The following is a 26,170-nucleotide window of genomic DNA, read 5'->3' as shown; positions in this document are numbered from 1 at the left end:
CAAATGCTGGGTCAGTGAAATGCTTCACTTCAGGCACAAGAAAATTCCTAATGACTTTGCTCAGGCCACTTCCATGCTTAGAGCCATGCAAGGTTTTGCTGGGCTGTCCCCAGTAGCTGGGGCTCACAGAGCAATGTAGGAGTACCTGGTTGCTATTGACACATACTGGTGCTGTAAGGCTGAGCCTGGCAAAACGGACAGGAGCAGACCGAGCAATAAAGGCACTTTGTTCTAATTACCATACCCAGCAAAAGAGAACCCCCCAGCATGTGTAAGATGCTTCTTCCCAAGACAGACACTGATAAAGAAGACCAGACCTTTATTCTCCTGGTTCCAATCCTTCCCTCCATACTAAAAGTGACACTAATGAGAGAGGAGGAGCTTTGCATGCTCAAGATCTTACTTAACCAGGTGTTAGAGTATCTGCAGGGTGCATGAACTCTTGCCTTACATCACTGCTCTGAGAGGAGGCTGTTGGCTTTCTGAGGAAACTCTGTGCCACTTACAGAAAGAAATTCTGCATTTTGCGGATGATCCACACTTGATGAGAAAAATGCCTTATGCTGTTATCAGTGTTGGCTTAGGAGGGACACACACTAACTGTCGCATGATGTACAAATACTGTCACTATCTGCATCTCAGATGAAGTTAGCAGGCAGATGCAGACAGCGTATGCATTTCCACAGGGGCAGCCTGCACAGCTCAGAGCTCCTCAGAGTTTTCCAAGAGCCATGCTGAGGATCCTTTTGCTGTTGTGTTTGCAGCTGACATGTGTACTCCTGACAGTGCTTGCTTGCTTCCTTCCCCCACCCGGTCGTGTACATTTGTTATAACACCTTAGGAAGGAAAAGGGTGCTGCCTTCGCAAAGTTAGATAACTGGCCCAGTTCTTTGCTGCCGGATTGGCTGGGAGAGGCCCAGTAAAACCAGCTGGCCAGCAGCCCGGCCCAGCCCTGTGAGCCTGGAGCCATTTCCACAATTGGCCACTTCAGAGTGGGAGAGGGGAAGGTGGAGACAGCTGGGCACACTGCTGCTTCCTTTCCTCCTCTCCTGCTCTCAGCCGGAGTAGTTTGGGAAGCTTGCTCCGGGTGCCCCCCAGCCCTCCTTGCCACGCTCAGGGTTGGCAGCCAGGAGTCTGGCCCTGCCTCAGCAGTGCTGGCACAGACTCAGCATAGGACATGTCAAGCTGCAACAGCACTGGGGGCCCTGCCGCCCTGGACTTCCCGGAAGTCCTGAAGTCCCTGCTGGAGTACTCCTTACCCTGGACCAACAAGATGACAGGTAGGGTTGAGGGAATGCATCGCTGGGTTTCTGTTTTGATTTCTCTTTCCCCTCCTTAAGTTGCAAGGCGAGAAGGGGGTAGATGATCTTGTCTGCTGCAAGCCCTTCAAGGGTGTGTTTCTCCCATGTGTCCAAGTCAGATGTGGGATTCTGGCTCGGAGTGTGTTGTGCAGCTAGGAGTAAAAACAGCAGCAATGGATTGATTACAAAATCAATCAAGAGTGCTGAGCTCCTGATCCCTTTAATCTCCAGGTTCAGCTACTTCTTGGAAACACTCAAAGCTTTGTGCACAGAGGCAGCTTGGGCACAAATCTCCATGCTCACAATAGGAGTGACTTCCAAGCTTGCCATTTGGGTTGTCCCATGGTTAACAACTGCTTAGCCTCCAGACATTGCCTTTTCCCAGACGCAGACTGTCCATGGAGCCCAGCCCACAGATTCTGTGCAAACTTTGTGTTTGATGCTGCAGTTGTTTATCAGTGGGAAGCTGGAGCAGGGAACATAGCAAACGTGGTGTTTTCTTTGCACGAGCACTTCTGTACTCTGGGGCTGTCCTGCTTTCCGTGCAGCATCCTAGAAAAAAAAAATGGAAAGGAGCCATGAGGTTATTTAGTCTGGGCTTCTGCTGTGCTGAACATTTCACCCTTGCTGAACTGACCACTTCTCCGTTGCTGGGTGTGCTTCAAGTGCCCATCACACAAGTCTGGTTCTGGATGCCACAAGCCCTTGGCAAGCTGCTTTTTGTTTGTTGTGTTTTAATGTTCGCTGCTGAGTGCCGGGGAGGTGTGTGGGAACACCTTGGTTCAACAAGCTCATGTCTAGGCATGAGTGAGTTGAACTCACAGAAACAAACATGCTTGGACCTTGCTCTTCCATAGGGAGTTGCAACCAGGGCATGCAGACAGCTCTGTCGTCTTGAGGGGCAGCATGACCCAGGAGCAGAAGAGCCAGACACACCATGTGGAGAGGGACCCTGCTCGTGCCCTGGGGTCAATGGGAGAAAAGGCTGCTGCTGTGGCACTAAAGGCAGCTGCATATAGTGAACCCTATGGCATCCGCACAGCTCCCTGTGGGAAGGAGAAGGAGGGCAAGGGTAGCTGCCATACGCCCTAAGGGCTCCTTTTGTCACATCGATCTGCTGCTGCCACCTGTGAGCTGGCTCTCTCCTTTGCTGAGGCTTTGCCCACTGACGGGTGTGTTTACACATCACACAGTATGAAGCTGCGTGTGGGGAACAGGGCATGTTTTCTGAGCTGACTGATACCAGGTAAAACGGGGACCTGGCTGGCAGGAGGCAGTAACAGCCAAGGGAGGCTCACGTGGTGCAGAGCCTTACTGTGGCTAAGCTGAAGTTTGGCTGCCGCTTTGGGATCTCTGGGCTCCACAGCCAAGTGGATTGAATTAATCCAAGGGAGGAGTGCTGGCAAGATGTATTTGTTTGGCAAGAACTGGAGCGGGGGTTTAGAGGGGAGATCAGTGATTTGCAGAGGGAATAATTTAGCCTTAACTCACTGTGGCTTTGGCTGCTGAGGGTACTGTTTTGTGGCACTTTCTTCCTTAGCCCCAGGACCACCCTGCCTCTCAGCATCACCTCCTGTAATCCTTAGAATTGTCCCTACTATGCTGCCTCCTTCCCCAGACCAGCGTTCTTTCCCACAGAGATGAGTTCACCCCTCCTGGGTCTCCAGACCTACGCACCACTCGTCTGGATTTGCTGGGTCTCAGGCCTCCGTCTGAAATGTGTTCTGCAATTCAAACCTCCCAGAGAGGCTGGTGTGTGTGTGTCCCTTCCCCCATGCCTAGCGCTGGGCTGCTTCTCGCCTCCCTGCTGCATCAGAGCTGGGCTGTTCTGCATCATCTGGCCCTGACAAGGCTCCCAGCAGTAACGGCTGCATTCCTCTCCTTACATCTCATTGTCTTCCTCTCTTCCTTCTCAGCTGCAGAGCAAAAGAGAAGTTGTAAAAATCCAGGCAGATTTCAGCTTAAACAACAAGGTAGAGCCAATGGTGCAGTGCCCGCTTTCTGCTGGCAGTGGTTTGAGCCTCTAATCCCCAGAGGCAGCAAAGAAAGGCTCTTGGAGTAGCCTTCCTCCTAGCTGGCAGGGCAGAGCTGGTGCCCAAGCAGGGTGATGTGAGAGGGAACCCACAGGAATGCTCCCCAGCATTCAGGCCAAGCAGCTAACACTGTACGGGCTAAAATCTCTCTCCAATCGAAGTCACAACCCAGTGGTGGTGCAGAACAATCCTTAGCAGAGTGGAGTGTGGGTGCAAATGGGCTGGAGGAAGAATGTGGTTGATCTAAAGGGAAAAGCCTTGAAGTAGAGGCTGCTGAGTGGTTTTAATAACCTCCATTCATATGGACATTACCCAGCAAGCAGTTTCCATTGAGTTCGGGGGGGGGGAGGGGGGGATACATGCATAGCCTGTTCCTTGAAGGAACACTGTACAGTACTGAGACACAGCATCATCCCAAGGGCCTCCAGCATCAACAATAATGGAACAAAGCAACCATGAGAGCCATAACTGAAGCCTGCTCTGCTTTGGCTACATCCCCTCTCCCTGTTCCTAGAAACTGCTCCTTCATGACCTCAGTTGGCTGTATTCTCTATCTACCACCTACCACTGGCTGTTTCCCAGGGAAAATCGTTGCTGCGAGCTGCGTGGTCCACCTCTCATGTGTGGTCTGACATCTGTGTTTCATTGCCTCGTGTGAAGTGGCATCTCCCTTTCACGCATGTGCTTTTTTCTTCCGCCAGCTGAGCTTGGCAAGGCGGAGGGAGTCTGTGGAGCACAAGCAGCAGCCCTGGAGCATGCTGAGCAGTGGAGCATGAGCTATTCTGCCTGCTTCTTGCAGCTGCATTTATCAGCCTTGACAAACGATTCATTAACCTGCACTGTTCGAGCCTGTATTCACAAGATGGCCCTTTCCCAAGCTCCCTGTCAGGCAGCACATGCACAGGAGTTGCACCAGGAGTTCCACTCTGGTCCTCTGTGAAGGAGGCAGCAAGAGAAGTAGATGGCAGGCAGGGCAGCTCTCTGTCTGCCCACGTTGCATGAAGACATCCCCTGGTTCTCATTGCAGTAAGGCAACGGGGGAGAGCACCTACTCCACATGCCTTCCAATACATTCCTTTTCCTGGGGCGCAAGGGGAGGATTCCAGACCCAATTTTGTGTCACAAAGACCATCAGGGTTTATTGGCAAGAGTCAGGTCAACCTGTGCCTTGCCAACAGAATGAAATGCCTGAGGTTTGTGGAGGGGCAGCAGAACCAAGCAGATGCCCGAGTGTCTACCTGGGAGGAAGAGGAGGACCCTTTTCCGCTGGCACTCAGGAGGACATCTCCACCCTGACACCTATGGCTCAGTTGGGTACGGATGGGACCATGACAGGGAGATTGCACACCCTTTCCTCTCCTTTCCAGCCCGTAGCTCTAGACATAGCGGGCTTGCTGCAGTCAAGAGGCTGCGTTAAGAGGCAGCAGCTGCTGACAGGAGAAGCCTGTGGCTGTAGCTTCTGTCACTTCATCAGACTTACTTGTTAGCAGGAGAAGCTCCCCAGCCTGTGCTCTTTGGGGATGGATTTGGCAACATTTGCTCCCTTTGTATGTTCAGAACCTTAAATCCCAGCACAGCATCCCTGTTGCTGGAACAGGGGAGTCTGGCTGGAGAATCATCAAGGGTTGCCTGTGATCATTAAAACTTGGACAGTCTGCCCCCTCCCGCCGCCCGCAGCAGCCGGGCCATGCCGGCATCCGCAGTAAAGCCCTTCTGCCCGCTTACATTATATAGGGCACGCCGCCGCAGGCATCACGTAGGACAGAGGGAGATTACCTCCGTGTCACATGGGAGGGTGATGTGGGGACAAAGGCGGGTACTGAGGGGCCGGATGGAGCGCTGGCACCCGGCGGCGCGGACCCCCCGCGCGGTCCCCTCAGCGCTAACGGTCGCCTGACCGTGCAGGGGGGCTGGCGTGTGCGGCGCCTCTAGCGCAGGCGCACGGAGCAGCTGGCGGTGACGCAGCGCCCGGAGGAGGCGGGGGGGCGGGGCACGGCATGCAAACGAGCCGCCGGCGCCTGCCCCTGCACGTGCCCTGGCGGGCGGGGGGCGCGTGCCCGCCGCGGCCGGGAGGGCGGGTCCTGCCCCCGGGGCTCCGCCCCCCGAGCGGCGCTGGCCAATCGGCGCTGGGAGGAGCGGGAGGGGGGCGGCTCGGCTCTCACGAATACTGCAGCACGCGCCAGGCGTCAGCCGGTCGCGCATGCGCCGTAGCGCCCTTCCCGCGCGCCGTCCGCGGTCCGAGACCGTCGTTTGCCGGCCGCTGAGGTCCCGGGGAGCTGTCGCAGCCTCGCGCCGCGGCTCGCCGGCGACTGTTGACAGCGCGCGCGCCCGCCCGCCGGCTCGCGGGGAGCATGCCCGGCCGCGCCGCGCACCAGGAGGCGGCGGCGGCGGCGGCAGGACCGGAGCCCACTGCAGCCGGAGGCAGCGCGGGGGCCGCCGCGCAGCAGGAGCAGCGGGGCCTGGCGGGAGCCTTCCCGCTGGTGCTGAAGAAGCTGATGGAGAACCCGCCGCGGGAGGCGCGCCTGGGTGAGCGCGGGACCGCGCGCGGGGGCCGCGGGAGCCCGCCGCACTCTCCCCCCGCTTCTCTCTCCTTCTCCCTCCCCACCCCAGTCTTCCCGCCCCTTGCCGCGGAGGGCGGGACCCGCCGGGTAACGGCGGGTGTCCCCGCGGGAGAGGCCACATGCCCGGGCCTGGCGCTCTCCCCCCGTACGCCCCGCGCCCCTTCTCCCTCCTCTTCCCCGGGCCCGCTGTGCCAAGCGCCGGCAGCACGGGATACCGGCCCGCCGGGCTTGGCAGAAAGGGCTCGGCTTCACTTGCCCTCTCCCCGCCTCAAAGGCGCAGGGCAGCGGTGGCCGCCCCGCGGGCTGGAGCTCCCCGGTGATCCGGTGCGACTGGAAAATTTAGATGCTGCCGTCGTCCTCTCGGGTGTATTTGAGTGCCGGCGTTGGGCGAAATTAAATGCTTCAGGTGCGAGGTTTAGGCAGGAATCGGGTGGTGACACGCTGGTTTCCTTCACTTAGCAGCCTCCCCTACCTTTAGACCCTGATTTGGGAACAGCGACGAAAAGATTTGGAGAATTCCTTGACCTTAAAATTGCTGAAAAGTTGTACGAGGACCCGCATAAACGGCAAATCTCTTCAGATTAGGCTTGGTGATAATCCGTGAGGGGATGACGGGCTGCCGCTGCACATGCAGTCCTGTACAGGCTGGAGCTGTCGGTCTCCCACTCGTTATGCAGACAACAGCTGTGTAAATAATAGGGCTGGTGCTTATAGTCTTCAGTGCTGATGGCAGTGGTCTTTTTTGTTGACTTGGTTTCTTTTCACCTTTCACCTGGGAGTATTTTTGCCTGAGTATGTCTGATTTTAAGCAAGCCTTAAGTTTATCTCCACTGCTGTAGTGCCCAGTGTACCAGTGTATATTAAATTAGCCCTTGCATTTGGGCATTTAAAGGTTGAGAATCATTTTTGGAACATCAGATAATATCCAGGGTGAACACAGTGCCAGCAGGGTTGGCAAGATTGTTTCCAATGAGGATCCTAGTTCAGATCCATTTACTTTTGTATGTGTAACATTGCACAATGCTGTGTAAATGTATCCATCTTGTGATACTGGCAAGCATTTTTTCTCATTTCTGTTTAAAAAAAAAGAAGAAAGTGAGCCTTTGATAAAGGTTTTGGCTATGTTGCTATGGTGCAGCATGCTGCAGTATGTAGAATCTTGAATCTGCAACATTATGGGATTTCTGAGGGTATTTCTGCACCCAGTCCTCTTCAAAGGTGCTGTTAGCCTGCAGAAACAGTTCAAGTTCATGTGTGGAAGCTATGATGGTAGGTGACTGGGATAGGGTGACTTTTTGTTGGGGCTGGTTTTCTTGTCCAGAATCATGTGATCTGGGCTATGGAGATGTAAAATTTTAAGATTAATGGCATTTTGAGGTACTGCGTTTTCTAAAATGAGAAACATTTGCTACTTTTACTAGATGATCCCATTCTAACTTGGGGAGGTGTTCAGCTTGATTCTCTAAAGCTTGCTAGCGAGTCCTTTTCATCTTGATTGCCCCTCTCCATTCATGCTGTGATGAAGTTCAGGAGGTTCTCATTCTTAAATTTCTCCATGGGTTTCCTTACTTCACTTTGTACTGGTTCAGTTCACACTTTGTGGAACTTGTTGCTTTCTGTTTATTTTGATCTCTGAGTTTCTTGCTTGCGTATTTGCAAGACAAAAGAAAGAATGCCTTCTGTGTTAGCAGGTAGTTACTCCTAATTTTACAAAAGACTTGTCAGTAGGCTTGTGACTCAGCTGACTTCAGAGGTTCTGTGTTTATCTTCTGTTCCATTATAGTGACAGCCAAAACGTTAAATAATTGCTAACTCACTTAATACAGTGGTGTGTTCAGCAAGTTTTCTGAGAAAAGACCCTATTCTTTTTGCCTGTAATGCCTGTCGATGAAAATACAATGTTCTGTCTTACTCTGCAAGAAGAAATTGTATCAACTAGCTGCAGTGTCCATTTATAGTCTCCACGAGCTACCTGTGGGTTTTCCAACTGCTGGAATTCGACATATAGGTAATTTGACTACCCAGTAAGCAAGTAGGCTTTCTAATCCTTCTAAGCAACAGAGGAGGACATCCAGTTCCAGCTGAACACCGTCATCTTGAAATGCCCTGCAATGTACCAAGTATGTCAGACCGGCCTCGCAGTAAGTTGTTGTCACATACATTGTAGGGGTTAAATAAAATAATCTCTTAATAAAAAAAGCCCTGTGGGGTAAAGGAAGAGATTTAATATTCTAGAGCAGAAGCATAGGTCTCTCCTAGTAATAATGAGCTGCTGCATACTCTCCAAAGGATGTTTTAATCACCAGTTGCGTGCTGCTGTGGCCAGAGAAATGCCTCAACAAGCATTACAGTAATGGACATCAGGAATACAGAACCCTATGACCTGTCTTGTTGCATTGTCACCAGTGGGACTGAAGATCTCTGGAGCAATCAGCCTTAGTCTGTATAGTGTGCTCAGTACAATTTGACAATATTTTTGATGAGCGAGGGGAACTTTGTCAAAGAAATGTTTGTTCTGTTTGTGGCTGGGATAGCATTTGACAGTTGTGGCCAAAATGTCTTTTGGTCTGGGGTTGGTTGGCTGGGTTTTTTTGTTTGGTTTTTGTTCTTTTTTCTTGAGGAAAAACCAGGATGTGGACTAAAGCTTTTTACAGGCTGCTGCTTTTGGCTCAAACAGCAATATTTCCAACAGTTCAAGAACTGGAATGCTCTGCCTAAATTACTTAGCATGAACTAGTGACCTCTCTGTTAACAGCATATGTACAGCCTAGCTAATAGGTCACAGGAGCAGAATGAGGGGGCTAAATCAGACATACAGCTATCAGCTGCAAAAGTACAGGCCAGATTTATCAGGGTGACCTTGAATCACTGCAAATGGAGCCTCTTAGGATACTGCAGCTCTGCTGTCAGGTAATACCTGTTTACACTATAAATATCTTAAGAGAATTAATGTTTCAGGTCCCTGAGCTGGGGTGGATGGAAACTTCCCCCTCAAGATGAAAGAAGTTAATTAGTGTTTCATTAGATATTGCGCACCCAGCAGGATGTTGTGCTGCAGAAATAAAGATAAAATGAATTGAAAGGAAGCCAGTGGGAAAATGTCAGTGCAAAAATGATCATAAAAAGGTTTTATCTTATGTATCACATTTGAAATAAATGGGCACCCAATATTGAATCATAGAATAGTTAGGGTTGGAAAGGACCTTAAGATCATCCAGTTCCAACACCCCTGCCATGGGCAGGGACACCTCACACTAAACCATGTCACCCAAGGCTCTGTCCAACCTGACAACCAGGGATGGAGCATTCACAACTTCCTTGGGAAACCCATTCCAGTGCCTCACCACTGTTACAGTAAAGAACTTCTTCCTTATATCCAGTCTAAACTTCCCCTATTTAAGTTTTAACTCATTACCCCTTGTCCTGTCAGTGCAGTCCCTAATGAAGCGTCCATCCCCAGCATCCCTATAGCTCCCCTTCAGATACTGGAAGGCTGCTATGAGGTCTCCAGGCAGCCTTCTCTTCTCCAGGCTGAACAGCCCCAACTTTCTCAGCCTGTCTTCATACAGGAGGTGCTCCAGTCCCCTGATCATCCTTGTGGCCCTCCTCTGGACTTGTTCCAACAGTTCCATGTCCTTCTTATGTTGAGGACACCAGAACTGCACACAATACTCCAAGTGAGGTCTCACGAGAGCAGAGTAGAGGGGCAGGATCACCTCCTTCGACCTGCTGGTCACGCTCCTTTTGATGCAGCCCAGGATACGGTTGGCTTTCTGGGCTGTGAGCGCACACTGCAGCCGGCTCATGTTCATTTTCTCATTGACCAACACCCCCAAGTCCTTCTCCGCAGGGCTGCTCTGAATCTCTTCTCTGCCCAACCTGAAGCTGTCCCTGGGATTGCTCCGACCCAGGTGTAGGACCTTGCACTTGGCATGGTTCAACTTCATAAGGTTGGCATCAGCCCACCTCACAAGCGTGTCGAGGTCCCTCTGGATGGCATCCCTTCCCTCCAGGGTTTCAGCCAAACCACACAGCTTGGTGTCATCAGCAGACTTGCTGAGGGCGCACTCAATCCCACTGTCCATGTCACCAACAAAGATGTTGAACAAGACCGGTCCCAACACCGATCGCTGAGGGACACCACTCGTTACTGGTCTCCAGCTCTGCATTGAGCCATTGACCACAACTCTTTGAGTGCCACCATCCAGCCAGTTCTTTATCCACTGAGTGGTCCACCCATCAAATTGATGTCTCTCCAATTTAGAGACAAAGATTTTGTGTGGGACAGTTTCGAATGTCCAGGTAGCTGACATCAACTGCTCTACCCCTGTCCATCAGTTCCGTAGCCCCCTCATAGAAGGCCACCAAATTGGTCAGGCAGGATTTCCCCTTAGTGAAGCCATGCTGGCTGTCACCAAGCACCTTGTTGTTTTTCATGTGCCTTAGCATGCCTTCCAGGAGAATCTGCTCCAAGAGTTTGCCAGGCATAGAGGTGAGACTGACTGGTCTGTAATTCCCTGGGTCATCCATTTTCCCATTCTTGAAAAGGGGGGTTATATTTCCCTTTTTCAGTCATCGGGAACCTCACCTGACTGCCATGATTTTTCAAACACGATGGACCGTGGCTCAGCAGCTTCATTTGTCAGCTCCTTCAGGACCCACGGATGGATTTCATCAGGTCCCATGGACTTGTTAACTTCTTAACATGTGCATGTTAACTTCTGCTATTTTAATATGTTTCAGATATTAGATGTTAGAAGTGAGGAGGGAGAGGGGGAGGCAGCATGGTGAAGCAAAGACAGCACTGGCAGCCCAGTGCTTGTCAGTTGTCAGCTTATAGCAAAAGGACAGAAAAATTCAGATGTTCTTCTCGTGTGAAGGAAGGATTTAATTGGGTGTGAGCTAGGGAGAATAGCAAGAGGAAGTTGGGGGGACCACAGTACAGCAGGATGATGGTGTATGTGTAAAAGGCATTAAAAGATGTAAGAAGGTCCACCTACAGCAGTAGTATAGTCTTTTTGGCACTGCCTTCTGACAAGTATTTTTAATCCTCATGTTTATTCTGTTAATCACTTAAGGTTTCTTTTTTCCTCCTGGAGGTGTTGTATTAGATGTTGCAAAACAAAAGCATTGCTGGCTTGCATTAAACCTGGCATAACTTAAAATGGAATACTGTTTTTTTCCAAGGATAAAGAATTTTTTTTTAATTCAACATTTTGATGCAACATTCACAATTTTCATCTTGTTGATTAAAAAACAGTGATCTATCAAAAATTCATTATTGTTACTTGCATTTGTTTTGGTGATGTCTTTGCTAGGATATCACCCACAAGCCCCGGTGTCAGTCTGGGTTTGATTGTGCTGGGCACTGCGCAAACCTTGGGAAAATACACAATCCCTGGTTCAGAAGTCAGATGTAAAATGGTGGTTCTAATTTGGTGGAGTGTTTTTCAATAGTAACCAGAATCATTCATGTATGTGAAGTTGAGTGGATGCTCTTTCTTTCCTAGCTTCAAGTAGAAGCTGGTTAGAAACATTCAGGTTATTTGGATCATGACTGTTAACGTGTACTTTTGCTTTGCCTAAGCAAAAGGTAGGAAATTTGCAGAACTCCCTGAAAAAAGGAGTTTATAGCAGGGATGGGAGTTGGAAGATGGCAGTTCAGAGGAAGCAGTGTGAAGTGGCAAAGAGGAAGACCAAAAGCTGCAAGATGATAACAAAGCTCAGGTTCAGGAGCCGCTGGTCTGAATTTAACGTGTGCTCTTAGTCCCAAGTTGGTGACTGGTGAATGTTTTCCCCATTGGTTAGTACAAAATCGGTATCTTTTGTATAAGATGTTCAGGGTATGGTAGATTAAAATGATAATTTACTTTGTATGGCAGCACTGTTCTTTAAGCCATAAAAAGCTCTTTCAGTCTCAGTTCCACACCAGCCAAGGCAACAGCGGAAGGAATGCCAGTTCTATTGGAATAGGTTTTATATAAATAGACTTTTCTGATTTAGAGCAGAGTTTCACCCCCACTCCCACCCCCAATAAAGAAAAATACTCCTTTAGCATATTTTAGCCAGTCTAGAAAACTAATGCCAAAGATTTGTGCATTTTGTTGGGCTGACCTGTGTGGCTGCTGGATCCAGTTAGATCTGAACTAGTCCAGTGTATGTCCCTGAAGTCCTTGTTCTGTTGAACTCAGTATTTATCAGCTTCCATGGTAAGACCCGATTTGCAGTTGGTTGGGGTAGGATTGTGAACATTCCTTTTGATGGCAGTGCTAGTGCTGGTTCTGCAATGCCTTCTTCAGCCCTGGTAGAGCTGCATGGCTGCATGGAGAACTGGATCAGGAAAATTACTTGGATTTCTTTTTTTTTTTTTTCTGCCAGCTTATTTTTGTCTCTTAAATTATGTAATTATTCCATAACTTGAGTTTTCTGCTTGGATTCTGTCCCAGACAATTGTTAAGATTCAGTAGCTATGAGGAACATAGAAACAGCCATTTTCCTGTAATATGTGCACTGTAGCACGGTAAATGGAGAAAATCTCATCAGTCTTTTGTGGCTTGGGGGTGGGATGTGGGAGTATGCCTTATTAGACATCTCCCCAAAGAGTGAAAATTGTATGTAGGTACTCTGAGCTATCTACAGTGAACAGCATTTGGAGCTATTGCTTTGTGTGGACATGCTGAGTCATTTCAGAAAGAAAAGCTTCTAAAATACTGAACAGCAGACATCCAGGTCGCTGGTGTCCTGTGGCCCTTTTGACTAATTTTCAAACATAATCTGAAACCCATATTCTTTTCTTGTTTGTATTTAGATTATTCTTCTGCACATTCTTTGTGCATAGAATAAACTGCTTCCTTGGAGCTTTCTTAGTGGCTTCCCATGTAATCCTAATTATGGACATTCCCTTGTAATGTCTTCCAAGATGAACCTGTGAAAAACAGGCTATTTTGCAGTGACTAGTTAATAAGCTAGATGCAGTATTGTATCAAACTTCAGTAAGTTACCACAGCAAGGATGCTGGTCTTCAAGGATACTCAAATGCCTGTGGTCCAGCCGTCGCAGGGAGTCAGAGCATTCCATAATGAGTTACATATGAACGTTGCCTTTCAACATCTGATTTTTCAGATCATGTTATGAGGCAGGACTATAGCTTACTGAATTTCCTTTCATGGGGATTTTGTTAGGCTCTTAAACCGTGAGTCTCTCCTGTGTTGCAGCTTGTACAGTGACCTACTTGTATCTTTCAGATAAAGAGAAGGAGAAGATAAAGCTTGAGGAAGATGAGGCAGCAGCTGCCAGCACTATGGCAGTCTCAGCTTCCCTTATGCCACCCATTTGGGACAAAACTATTCCTTACGATGGCGAGTCTTTCCACCTGGAGTACATGGATCTGGATGAGTTCCTGCTGGAGAATGGAATTCCTTCCAGCCCTACTCACCTGGATTTGAACCAGAATCCACTCTTGCCTGTGGCTGAGCTGGAAGGAAAGGAGTCTGCCAGTGCTTCCACTGGTTCTCCTGCATCATCCTCTTCCACTGCAGTTTACCAGCAGTCTGAAGCAGCCTCCAGCACAGGTAGATGGAATAATATGGGGTTGTGAGGGACTTTTGTTGTTCTTCTATTAAAAGGTGCCTCTTTAGATCAAAGAGGAGACGTGCTAACCTGTCAGGGGTAGCTGTGGCAGGTTAATTAGTACAAACATACTCAATCTAGAGCCTTAGTCTGTGTGTGTCAGTTTGTGAAGATGTTGCCTGTCCTCTTCTTCCCCTTTCCCTTTCCTGAAAAAAATTACTTGAGTGTCTCAGTGTGCAGTTTGTCTCTCTCTTTAAATTAGAAGAGCTGAACCACCAACACCAAGTATTTGCTTTCTTGGTATTGCTAGTATAGTGAGAAGTTAGGCATGTTGAGAAAATAGTTTCTCGGGTTATTTTACAACAGATTTGATAGTTTTTGAGAAGTCGTTTGGGCTACCTTGGTGATTTGTTCTGCTTCTTTGGTGAGCTAACTTAATGTGCTTCAAATAACAATGCTTAACAGAAAAACAATGAAGCAGTTTTTCACGCTAGCCTGTGAAGTGTGAGAAGAGACACTTGGAAAAGGTGTTAATGATGCAGTTCGATGTTCTGTAGTGCTTTGAAGTAGGAACTGAGGAATAAAGAAACAAAACTGTTCTTAAATGGTACTAGGAAACTTCTACTCTTCATTTGCAATATGGAGATCTTCTCTATTAAAGAACTCAGCAGCACATTTTGCCCTGGATTTGGAGTTTAAACATCATAGCCACTGAACTTTGACAGTGCTATTTTATGAGCAGACTTTACAGAACATTTTGCTCAGGGCCTCTTTGAGTAATCTGCAAGAGAAAGGTCAATGTGGAACTCCCTCAGTCAGGCAGAGGGTGTGGCTTTTCTCTAGGTGGTATATGGAAAAGCTTGCTTGTTGATCACTACTTCAAAATGGACTGGTATTTGCAATTCACATGTATGAAGTTTGCAAAGAAGAGATAAATATTAACAAAGTTCATATGAACACTGTCAGTGTCAGACAACTTGTTGGAACATTTCTCTCCATGTGGTAAAGTAGAACACTATTGCGTTTGTAACAAACCCACCTTTATTTAGTCATTTGTTTGGAAATAAAATTGTCTGACCTTTGAGTGTCCCAGGGATGGGGGTCATTGGGCAGGCTTGTTTCTGTAAGGCTTTCTGTGGTGCAAAACTCGGGCTGATACAAGTTTTGTACTTCTTCCTGCTGTGGAAGGTGCTGCTTAAGTGTGCAAAGCATGTAGTTTTTTGCCAAGGAAGTATTAACTCTCGTCCTGCATCTGTCTGCTCATGTCTGTTAGTCTGGCATATGTTCCTAGAGTTTGTGTTACAAACTGGACTGTGTAGCTTTTCTCTGTGCCAGCAGTGGTACAGCACCAAGCACACCTTAAGGAAATACCAAGTAATGTTGTTAAATACTGCCCACAGTAGGGCAATAAATAGATACCCAAGTTGGCTTCTTAGTTAATTCTCTTCATCTTGATGAATGTATTGTAACTTCTCCTGTTGTTGCCAGAGTCCCCACCACAAAATGAGAGAAATACTCCCAGCCCCATTGATCCTGACTGCGTAGAAGTTGAGGTGAATTTTAACCCTGACCCTGCTGATTTAGTGCTGTCCAGTGTGCCTGGTGGTGAGCTCTTCAATCCTCGCAAACACAAGTTTACTGAAGAGGACCTGAAACCACAACCCATGATTAAAAAAGCCAAGAAGGTTTTTGTCCCAGATGAGCAAAAGGTAACAGATTTATTGCTGTAAACTTCTCTAGGCCTTGATCAAAGTTCCTGATTCTTTGTCCGAACATTCTGACGTATAAAGCGAATGCACTTATGTGATTGGGCAGAAGTACCATGAAGAATAGAATTGGCAAGTCAGCTGCTGTTCTTGCTGGTTTGGTCTCATGAGATAATTACTGGGCAGGAGCAACTTATGATATACATGGAAATTAGAAGAACTATTGAATCACATCCTCATTAACTGCACTTTCAAAGGCCCTTGTATGTATTTGCCAGTAATGTATCAGCATTAGGTCTGATCTGGCTTTAAGCAGCCCAGGCAACAGAACAGGTCGTTTTCTGTGAAAATTCATTCCTGAATTGAAAATAAGTAAAGGGAGCATTTCAGTTGGACTGCTTCTTAGTAGCTAAGTCTCTTAATCTCCCTCGTTCTAGCAGTACACTTGGTTTATGCTCCAATGAGACTTGTGTAAGGATGAAATCTTACACTACTGTTGCCTGCGTGTTGGTGTCAGATCCCTGCAAACCAGCGAAGGAGATTCTTCAATACAGCAGTCAGTGTGAACGTCATTATACAATGAAGAGGCATTTTCTTGATAGAGTTGTCAGCTTGGCTCTTTTTGTCTTTTTCTTTTTCCCTCTCCTTTTTTTGCTACAGGATGAGAAATACTGGACAAGGCGAAAGAAGAACAATGTGGCAGCAAAGCGCTCCCGCGACGCTCGGCGATTAAAGGAGAATCAGATCACGATTCGGGCAGCCTTTCTTGAGAAGGAGAACACAGCCCTGAGGACGGAGGTTGCAGAGCTGCGCAAGGAAGTGGGACGATGCAAGAACATTGTTTCTAAATACGAGACCAGATACGGACCCTTGTAAGCACACCCCTTTTCCTTGTCAGGGCTCCTTGGTTTAGCCTCTTAGGCTTCTCTGCTTTCTGTAGAGACTTCCAGAAATAAAGTTTGTGAGGCTTTGCTATTTTGCATCTACACAAAAGAAAAAACACACCATCAAACCCTGTTTCTGTTGGCACAGCTTGTTCAGGCCCTTTCCTGATCATTGTGTTGCCCAAAATCTTAGTGTCCATATTTACAACTTTGTTTTTAACACTGATAGAGCATTTTCTGATGTCATACAATAGAACAGATTCACCTGTCTGAAGGAATAGATGTGGATCCCTCCTGACTGGACAGGGCTTTTGCTATCTGTTCTAATCTCCATTTTATGTGGAGGAAGAGCTTAGGAGACTCTTCTTGCCTTTTTTTTTTTACTGCTCTTTTCTCCCTGCCCACCCTTCCCAGTCAAATCGTAAAACATAATTTTAAAATGTAAGTAGATGTTGCTGGGCAGCATCATAAAATTGTTTCCCCTCCCATTCAGAGGCACTAGAAAGTACTTGTTGTATAGAACTCTGTTCCTATTGAAGAGGAATAGGGGAATGTTTAAGACAGGAAGACAGGAAAATATTCAATCTCTTGTAAAAATGGAGGTATCTTGAGGTTAATGCACAAGTGTTACTTGCACCAGAATCGGTGCAGTGTTGATTAAAATACTGCTCAAATGTCTTGGTAGGTTCTAATCCTGGATAGCTTCCAGAAGTCAAGGAGAGAGAACAGTAGGGAATCTCTCACTTTAGATATGGACAAAAAAATTTTCTGTGGGGTTCAGAATTTCTACCACCACCCCTCCTATTTTTTCTTTAGAGGGACTTCCCTCTTTAACTGCTGATAAAGCAGCATATTACACTTAACTGAGAAGTAAGGAAGATTTAGAAAAAGAGGTCTGGCATATTAGGCTGAACCTTGAGTCCCATCTGTTAAGGAATTGTCGGTACATTATGCTTTGGAAGAAATTGATTTGGGTTTTTTAAGAAGCAAACAAGCCACTTTCACTTTACTGTACCTTTCTTGTAGAAGAGCTTGAGGAAAGAGTTTTGGTCCTTTGCCTCGTGAACAGTCTATGGAACAAACTACACCCACTCTAAACATGAACATTTTACCTCTGTCTCCTGTGTAGCAGCATATCTGGCCTCTCCATGCCTGCTGGTTCTCTTTCCAGCATGCTTCCTGTTATAAAATTAGCACACAAGACTTGCCCTCTTGGAAGTAATCCATTCTCATCACCAAGCACTTCTTCAACACTGTGTGGTGTTAAAAGAAAAAATATGTTGTGTGATGTTGGGACCTTCTTTGTGACCTACAACTGCAAGAACCAGAAGCTTTAACAGAAGTATATGTCTAGAAGTCCTCTTAACAAGAGAAGCTATCTAAAGATAGTGGCTTTGTCAGAACTCTCAAGCTGTACTTCCTGGGCAAATATTTATATTAGGGACTGAATGTGGGATAGATGATGTTTAGGCTAGTTTCCAGTTCCCCATTGAAATCTGAAAAATATATTAAAAAAGCATTGGAGTTTCTTTTCTATACTAAAGACTTGCCTAGCTTGTCTTTTAAACATGATGTGGAAATTGGTATGAGTTTAGACCAATTGTGTGTTGACGTTTTAAGGAAGTGGAGAAGCAGGCTAATATAGAATGCTTAAATGTATGCTTTGACCTATCTCCCCCTCTGTTATGCTCTTATTTTGATTAGAGTGGCTCTCGATGCAATGTTGGTCTAATTTCTTTCAAGCATACTAAAAATTGTCACCCTTTCAGCAGGGGTTTTTCTTTCACAGGGTGGTGTGTGGTGGTGATGGTGGGAAGTATGTTATAAATAAATTGTCACACTTAATGCTTTGCTTTGTTTAAAGTGACTTATCTGATTCCGAGTGATGCAACTTTAAAGACTTTTAAAAACAAAGAAACTAAAAAGCACACATGAGTCGCCAGTCTTCAGAGTGAGCAGTGAAATCTATGAGGTGTCCCAACTCAAACAACTGACGATGACCCTGCCTGCCTGCTTGCCTGCAAGTACCCCATCTGAACTACCCAGGGCTGGGCATGATGAAAAGTGCAAAGTCTCCTTAATTCTGTAAATGGCTTTCTTATCTGTCTTTCTCACTGTAACTATGAGCTACAATAAGCTTACTTACTGGGGTTTTGTCAAGACACTCAAAGTTCATGTCTCAAGGTTTGTTGACAGCCTGTGTGAATAGAGACTTTTTGGCACTTGAAGTGGAATAAAATAGGGAGCTTTAAATGAGAGTGTCTGTACATACTAAGAACTGTTATACTTTAAGACTCTTTTCCCTGCAGTAGAATGAATTTTATTTAATACTGTAGCTCACTTCTAGTACAGTGTAGCATCTTGTGGAGTACTGTGAGTGCAGAATTAAAGCAGCAGTTTGTGATGTGTGAGACTTCCAGTGCAGAAAAGTACAGCAGATGTATTGAAACAATCCAGAAAGCATCACAGTGTGCCATACAAAGAGTAGTAATAAACCTCTATTGCCCATGTAATAGTAAAACACTTCAGTTGCTTTTCTGCTCCACTGCTGTTAACCTGCTTTTCCCTTTGTTTCCTTCATGAGGCTCACTTTCTTCTATGGTATCTTGCTGAAACCAGATCTATTCTCCTGTTAACAATTCAGCAATCACAGAAAAGGTGCTAGTCTGAGCTGCTGATGCCTGTGTCTTTTGGCAGTCTGCAACTACCGAATGAGTATTAGCTCCAGCAAAACAATGGCTGTTTGGTGCCATATTACAATTTTCTGTCTCTTGACTACATGAGAACTGCAGTGGTGGAAGAGTACTTTGTTCATCTGTTTTACGAAACTGAAACAGCCAATGATTTTTCACAGTTACAGCGGGCATCTTAAGTATCAAGACCCTAGTGCTGGTGTGGGAGAGTAGATGAAAGCTTGGACAGATTGTGGGGATGTTCACTGTGTGCAGAAAATGGAGGAAGTAGGTGGAAGTTCCTTTATAAGAGTATCATCAGCATAACAAGAATCTACTCTTATGTTAAGGAACCCTAGGAGCTAAATTTGTGTGGGAAGAAAAAGAGTACTTAATTTCTGGGCAAGTAGTACAGGGCCAAGCTTGTAGCCAAAATGGAGCTTGTAAGACAGGAGCGTATTCATGTCTGGAGATTTATAAACAGCATACACCTCAAGAAAAACAATCTTGAAAGCTTTCAGAAGCACAAGTGCTGAAATTGAGGCACAACTTGTTACCAGCAAAGCTCAACACTATCATGTTGAACAAGTATTTTGACTTTGCATTTACCCAAGAGATTCCACCTCTAATTTCAGAGCAGTAAGGAAAGACAAAAAAGCGCAAAGCAGCAGGTGATGTTGTAAACTTCACTTAAAATATAAGGAAAAAAATCTCAAACCCCAGAATTCGTAACCAGTTTTCTGAAGATACAACCTTTGTAAAAAGCGTATACATTAAATGTACTTATTGAGCTATTATTTTTAATGAACTATGTTCTGAAGTCAAGAAAGCGCTTTCAACTTTTTTGCTGGTTACAAAAGTATACTTGCGAGTGTATTAATATAGTTTGGGATTCTAAAGCTCTGAGATAATCTTGGGGTATTCTCTTCAAGTAGATGAATAGTTTAGCTCCATGTTGCTGAAATGTCAGCATATATCTCTATCAAGTATTGCTGATTTGGACTGATATTTTTGATATGTACTGTTTTGTTGTTGTTGTTTTTATTTTGGTGATAAACGTTAAAACGTAGACTTAAAAAAAAAGATAAAAAAAGACCAAAAAAAAAAAAAAAAAAAAAGAAAAAAAAAAGACCCTGACAGCATGTAAATGTAGCAACTGTTTTGCATTTTATCATTTCTAAATTTTCAGTTAACTTTGAATGTCTTCCTGTTTAAATCACAAAGCTAAAGGGTATTGTAATTGGGGAAGGAGTTGCTGGGCCTTTATTTGGGTCTTGCTGTCTTACTCCTTTAGGAATATCTTATAAATACTTACATATTGTATACAGGATTTGGGTTTGCAGTATATCATGCTATTTTAACAGCAAAATAGTCAGTGAGATTAGTATGTGCAATTCTGTTAGCTTTTTCTGTTGTATTAAAAGCTTCCACAGTGGAAACGAACAGTGAATGTTCATCAGACCTTTCTTTCAGAGAAGACTGTTAGCAATCTCTTGTGCTTCCCTGTAGCGCAGATTTGCACATTCTGTGATTTGTGTGTCTGGGTTGCAAAACTGGAAACTAGCACTTTAGGGTGAGTGTGGCTTAACTTTTGTAGTTGGAGATTTATTTTTTTGTGAAGAAGCACCATCTTTAAAGATAGATGAGAAGGTAGCAACTATTTAAAGGAGTATAGGTATTGCCAGACAAAAAATAATGTGCAATGCTGAATTCCTTTCTCAGTTTTTGCAGTCTCAGGAAGTTAAGCTTACTGCTTCAGAGCTCTCTGCTCCTTTCAGAAAGATTAACTATATAATCTCGTTTCTTTGACTAGGATGACAATCCTATCCGTAAGGCGTAACTTGTGTACATTTTCATAGTGGTCATACGACAACTGATGTTCTTTTAGCTCAATTTGAACATTAAAAGACACTGAATTGACACTGCTAGAGTCTGAAGTTCTCTAGTCTTGGAACATGCTCTTTAGAGGCCATAAACGTGCCTGATGCCAGTGTACCCCCATTCCAGCCATAAAGGGACCATCTCCAAGGGGAAAGAATATAGGGAGTCCACCTCTCAGCATCACTGCGGGGATTGCCAGTAAAGGGAGCAGGTTTTGACAGAGCTGTACATTCATTAGGAAGTGGATTGACACCAAATGGCCATTTCACAGTACTAACTTCGAAAATATAAACTGTTGATGAGATCTGTGTTCAATGAGCATTGTCTTACTCTGCAAAAGAAACAGACTTTGAATAAATGATGTGCAGCATTTAATACAGTATTGCTTTCGTGCACGGTCTTCTAGTCTACACATAGTTGTATTTCCTTATAATAATGTGGGCTTGCATTTAAAACTTCCCTAGAAGCTTAATCTTTCACCAGTTGCCAAGATCTGCTCCCACTGACACCAGTAACAAAGACCTCATTAACTCCTGCAGGAAAGTCTGTACTCTCACATGGTTATTGTAAAGTTTTAGTAAGCACTGGAGTCATGGGTGCCTTTGCTTTACTCTGAAGTGTTCTGTGCTGGGATCAGGTGGATATATCTCAGACTGCAGGAGTAATGTTAGTAAACTGCTCCTATCCCTTTCTCATTAACACAGTTAGTGATGGGTTTGATATTCAGATAATCTCAATTCTTTTTTTCCACCCTGCATGGACAGGGTGAAAAAGTAGTGCACTATAAGCTTGCACTGGGAGAAGAATTATTTTGGGGTTTTTAAGTTAAATGTGGCTTTCTGCAGTTCATCTGGTAACATTATGTCTGGTCTGACAATTCTCTATTTCCCTGCTGTGCTGTTGGAAAGCCCAAGGTGCCCTAGCTGTAAAAATCGCTTTCAGCATTACCTGCAGGACTGCTACTAATTGTACAAAATTAATTTCAAGAATGAGGGGAGCGGTGGAAGGCCAGCAGCTTTGGGAATATTGTAATGAAACCACTCGTGTGGAAAAATATTTTTGTGTAGACAGCAGAAATAATGGACTTGCACAGAAGAGAATATTGCTGCTTCAGCCTTGTAAGCCTCCTCAGCATAAGAGGGTTCCTTGTGATCAGATGCCCTCACTAAGAGTGAAGGTATGTTGGACCTTTCTAAAATCCACACAGGCTTTTGTTCATCCTTACGGTTTTAGCTGCTGAGCACAAGATGAAGAAATGCGTAAATCTCATAATTTTGGCAGCCTACATCTAAATCCATAAACAGCAAAATCATTTCTTAATGCTAGAGTCTTTTGCATTTGCAGTACTGCAGGACACTGAGCGGCTTTCTAGATGTTCAGATAATTACTCTGATCTGTATATCTGCCACTGTAACATGGTGAGGATAGATAAACTCACAGTGAAAGACTAGGGAAAAAGCAGAAAGAATAGGCTTAACATTTGTGGAGATGCTAACAAAATGCTAATTGAGAAATTACAATAACTCATGATAATGCAGATTTGTCATACAAAATGTAATTTGTCAGTTGGATAGTATGCTATCCCCTTGTTAGTCACTTTTAGAATGCAGACTTCTTACAGGTCAAGCAGCTATGGGGAAAAAGGAATCCTCTGAGGAAGATACGTGTATAGCCAGACATAGATACTGGGCAAGGAGAATAAGGAATGAAAGCAGGAAGAGAAGAATAATGCAAGAGTCCGATCTGAGCAAGATCTCTAAAACTAAAGGCTCACTGTTTATTTTAGGCCAATTTGGATCCCCTCAGGTTAGCATCATACAGAAGATAGGTATTTGTTCAGGTTTTGGGAATCTCCTTTTCTTGATTTCACTTCCACAGTCCAGAAGAAGGTGAAAGGAATATACAGATAGGGAGGAGAGTTGCTGCAGAAGGGCATGAAAAAATAGCAGTTGCTTTAAGTAACTGTGCTGCTGCACTGGGGGTTGACCTGCTGATGTGAACTGATAGTGCTGTGTTGTGAGGAAATTACTATCTGAGGCCCCAGTATTTCAAGGCCTTAATTCTGCTATCATTTCTGTGTGGGATGAGCCCGGTATCCATAGAGAACCATGTGGACTTCACAGGATCTGTTTTTGAATGTGAAGCTCTGCCCAGGCGGTCCACTGCAGAATTGTGTCCTTAACACGTGATCAGTTGTAGTTATAAGGCTGTTGATAATAAATGTAATTTGGGTGCCTGTTACATAGCCAAAACCCTTGTTACTTCATGTTCCCAACTAAGGCATGAGCAGAAGCCCTTTGCTGTGCAACTTGTGTATTAAAAAAAAGTACTTCACATATGTCTAGTAAATTAAGGCATGTGATTTTGGTCTGTGGGTCTCAAACTTTTCTCGTGTACCTGCCTGAATGTTTTCTTAGATCTGCAGCTATGTCTAGGTGAGAAGGTCTGGTGGGATTTGCTTTCCTGAGGGGGCACAATAGCAGCTCTCATCTGTCACGCTGTGGCTGACTGCTTGCTACTGGCCAGGATCATGGATGGATGCATCCTCTGCACTTTCATGTGAAGTTGTCTGAAATATGGTGATTAACATGATTATTGGAATACTGTATTTTGTATAACCTAGAACATGTAAATACACTTTTAAAACTAATCTGTTCTATGAAGTAATAAATAAGTGCTTCCATTGTAATATCTGAATATTGTTAATGCTTCATGTAGCTTGATTTGGGATTTTTTTTTTCCTAGAGAACTACAAAAATCAAAACAAAGATTGATGTTGTGGAATTCTAGTCTAGTTGTGATGCTTTCTATCAACAAAAAATGTTTTGAAAATAATAATGACCTACTTAAGCAGAGAAACTGAGAATTTGAGAGAATTGATTCTCTTCCAGTCTTTTTTTAACAGTAGTTACTGATTACATTCATAATTGTACTCTTCTCGTCCCATTAGCTGGACAGTGGATTTGTTTGTGAGTAGTATTTGGAAAGTGGTGATATTAAATCATTTGTGAAGATTAGTGGTTGAGGAAAACTGAAGTTGTTTGGTTTTGTTTTATTTTGTTAAACTATTCTCTCTTTTGGCTCAAACAGATCTGTCTTCACCCTTCAGCCAGACTGCAGCAAGTTGCAATGAAACAGTGAGTGACTGTTACTGAAGCTCATTTGTAACCTAGATAGTCTACATCTTCATTAGTTCTGTTATGCACATAGATGAGGCAGGTATCCTGCTGTGGTGTGGAGAGACAGAAAGTGATTAATGACTTGAGGTTTTGCTGAGTACATGTTCACTGGATGCTGCACAGCTGGAACTTTCATCAGCTTTCATGGCCTTTTCTATCTCGTGTTAAAAGGGAAAAAAAAAAACCAAAACAGTGGAGTGAGAATCATGAGCAGTCTGCTAGGAAATACAGACACTTGGGTTTTGAGACGGAGGTAAGATTGATCCATCAGCCTTCATCTAAAGAGATTAGGCTGTGATGATGCTTTATCCAGCCGTAATGTAACATGTTTGTCTTTAATGCTGTACTGGAGCAGTCTCCTCTATAGCAGCAGCTGTGTCTGCAGTGTTCCATAAATGACAAAAGCCACAACATCCTTTGCAGGTGGCAGAGATGGTGGCATCTCTGGTTTGGTTTTTATTTTCTCCTTTATGTTTTTTTTTTCCTCCCCTCTCAGTGTTTCTTGGCTGTAAAACGGCTATAAAACAGCTAAGCATATGTGCAAGTTATTCAGAAAACTGATCCTGTAAAGCTTTTTAACTAAATAGTTTGAGGGAACTCCTATCTGCTATATTTGGCCTGAAATTCTGATGTCTCTTGGATAGAAGTATTTTCTTGGCTTCAGATGTGACACTGATCTGTCCCATTCATTCAATGGGATGGGTGATAAATCTGCACAGTTTTTATATTTAAAGATATATATCTGATCTTAGTTTTACTGCATGTTAAGTTTAATCTCTTGGATGTCTGTTCCTTGAGGTTGTCTGTATAATTCCTGTAAATGTAGCTGCTTTTTGAAGCAGTCCATCAAGTGCATTTGAGATTATCTTGACTGAGAGATTCTATAGATGTGAAAGAGATAATAAAGATTATAAAGCAGCTGAGTAAAACTGTATTGCCATAAATGGTTTTAATTTATATATGAATCTTTTATCCCAAACTGCTTATTTTGTACATAAACCTACACACTCCTGGCAGCTGATGGGTGAAAATAAAGGTGCTTAAACAGCAATCAAATGAGAAAAGGGCATTTCACTGTTGCAGAGTTGGTATTATTTTATATTTCCATTTATTACACTTTTTTAAATGTATAAACCACAGATTTGAATTCTCAAAGTCTTCAGCTTGGATTTTGTGAGTAGTTTAAATCCTCTCACCTCTCTGCTCGTAACTGGTTTTTAAGAAAAAGAAAAGCTTTGTTTAAAATGTAAAATTTTGACTGTATTAAATTCTGTTAGTACCCTTCCTTTTTAAGAAATAAAATGTATATTCCACTATGCTGAGATCCAGTAATTTTGTTCTCTAGATGGCAGACTCTTTGCTGTACACCTCAACTGCCAGCATTGCACCTGCGATCTGCACAAAGCTGGAAGATGCTAAAGCAGCTGATCACTTTTCAGGATTAGGTTCTTGCTGTGCATTTCCCATGTGTGAACTCTTAGGTGTGCTGGCAACAGGTACATGATTCCCTACTTCTAAGTTCTTGATTAATTGATTTCAAAAGCTTTGCAAGGTTTTGCATTTGTCCTGCAGTGACTCCAGGTTGAGCTCTTTCAGGTAGGTAGGAGGAAAAATCCTGAGAACTAGTAGTCAGCCACAGACAGTTGGACCTCACATTGTCTGTTACTTTGCGGCTGACAACAAAATAATCAGAATTTAAGTTCTTTCATGAGAAGAATAAAGTTTAAATAAGTTTTGACCGTGCGGGCAGCTTTCTCCATACCTTTCCATTTTCTTACTAAACCTTGGTTAGGTGGTTGGTTGTGTTGTTTTCAGGAGCTGACAGGTGAAGATCAACCTGGTAAGAAATGTATGTCTTCTATATATTCATTGCATCTTAGTGGAAAGGACAGCTTCCAGAGAAGGCTGTGTTCACTTCTTTTGCTCCTCACAGTCTGTGATACTTCTGAGCCACATGCTCTCAAGGGAGATGAGGTCACTGGTGTTTCAGTTTCTCTGAAGTGTTTTAGCATATCTAGAAATGGTAGTAAGACAGATTTTGTTGTGGTTATTTGCTTTTGTAAAAGGTATCTTGTGTAATTAGTGATGCAGGTGCAAGGAAATAAAACTCTGAACAGGAAGAAGGGGGGAAGATGGAATTTCTCATCTGACTCTGCAGGTTGGGCTTTCCTGCAGGGACAGTGGCCATTTTATGACACTCGAGGAAGAAGTATCTAGGGCAGGTGGTAAAAGATCTATGAAGACCAGGTTGGTATCTCACCTGGTTATTCAGCAGTATAATTCTGAAACATGTATGAAGATGAGTACGTGCAACCTACCATAGTGGACAAAGAAAGAAATAATATGGTTTTGCAGAAGGAAGAAATTAAGTGTCAATTAGTTGG

The 26,170-nt window shown here is 44.6% G+C and overlaps 1 protein-coding gene across 3 annotated transcripts; it reads left to right on the top strand.

Moving 5' to 3' along the window:
- Window positions 1-943: 943 nt before the first annotated feature.
- Window positions 944-25,070, top strand: TEF (TEF transcription factor, PAR bZIP family member). Of its 3 annotated transcripts, XR_013956777.1 has the most exons (6): window positions 5,553-5,860; window positions 13,140-13,466; window positions 14,953-15,173; window positions 15,831-16,042; window positions 17,919-23,186; window positions 23,698-25,070. XR_013956777.1 is itself a non-coding variant. In XM_080617262.1 (5 exons), the coding sequence occupies exons 1-5, from the start codon at window positions 1,178-1,180 to the stop codon at window positions 17,938-17,940; spliced, it is 885 nt and encodes a 294-aa protein (XP_080473388.1). In that variant the 5' UTR covers window positions 944-1,177; the 3' UTR covers window positions 17,941-25,070. The 3 variants fall into 3 exon arrangements, 2 of the variants coding, with proteins under 2 accessions (XP_080473388.1, XP_080473387.1); XM_080617262.1 differs by lacking the exon at window positions 5,553-5,860 and adding an exon at window positions 944-1,280 and having other exon boundaries at window positions 17,919-25,070; XM_080617261.1 differs by having other exon boundaries at window positions 17,919-25,070.
- Window positions 25,071-26,170: the final 1,100 nt, after the last annotated feature.

This window comes from Psittacula echo, assembly GCF_963264785.1.
Source record: "Psittacula echo genome assembly, chromosome: 1".
In the NCBI taxonomy this organism is placed as follows: domain Eukaryota; kingdom Metazoa; phylum Chordata; class Aves; order Psittaciformes; family Psittacidae; genus Psittacula; species Psittacula echo.
Note: the sequence above shows the minus strand (reverse complement) of the source record. Positions and strands in the feature narration are given on the sequence as shown.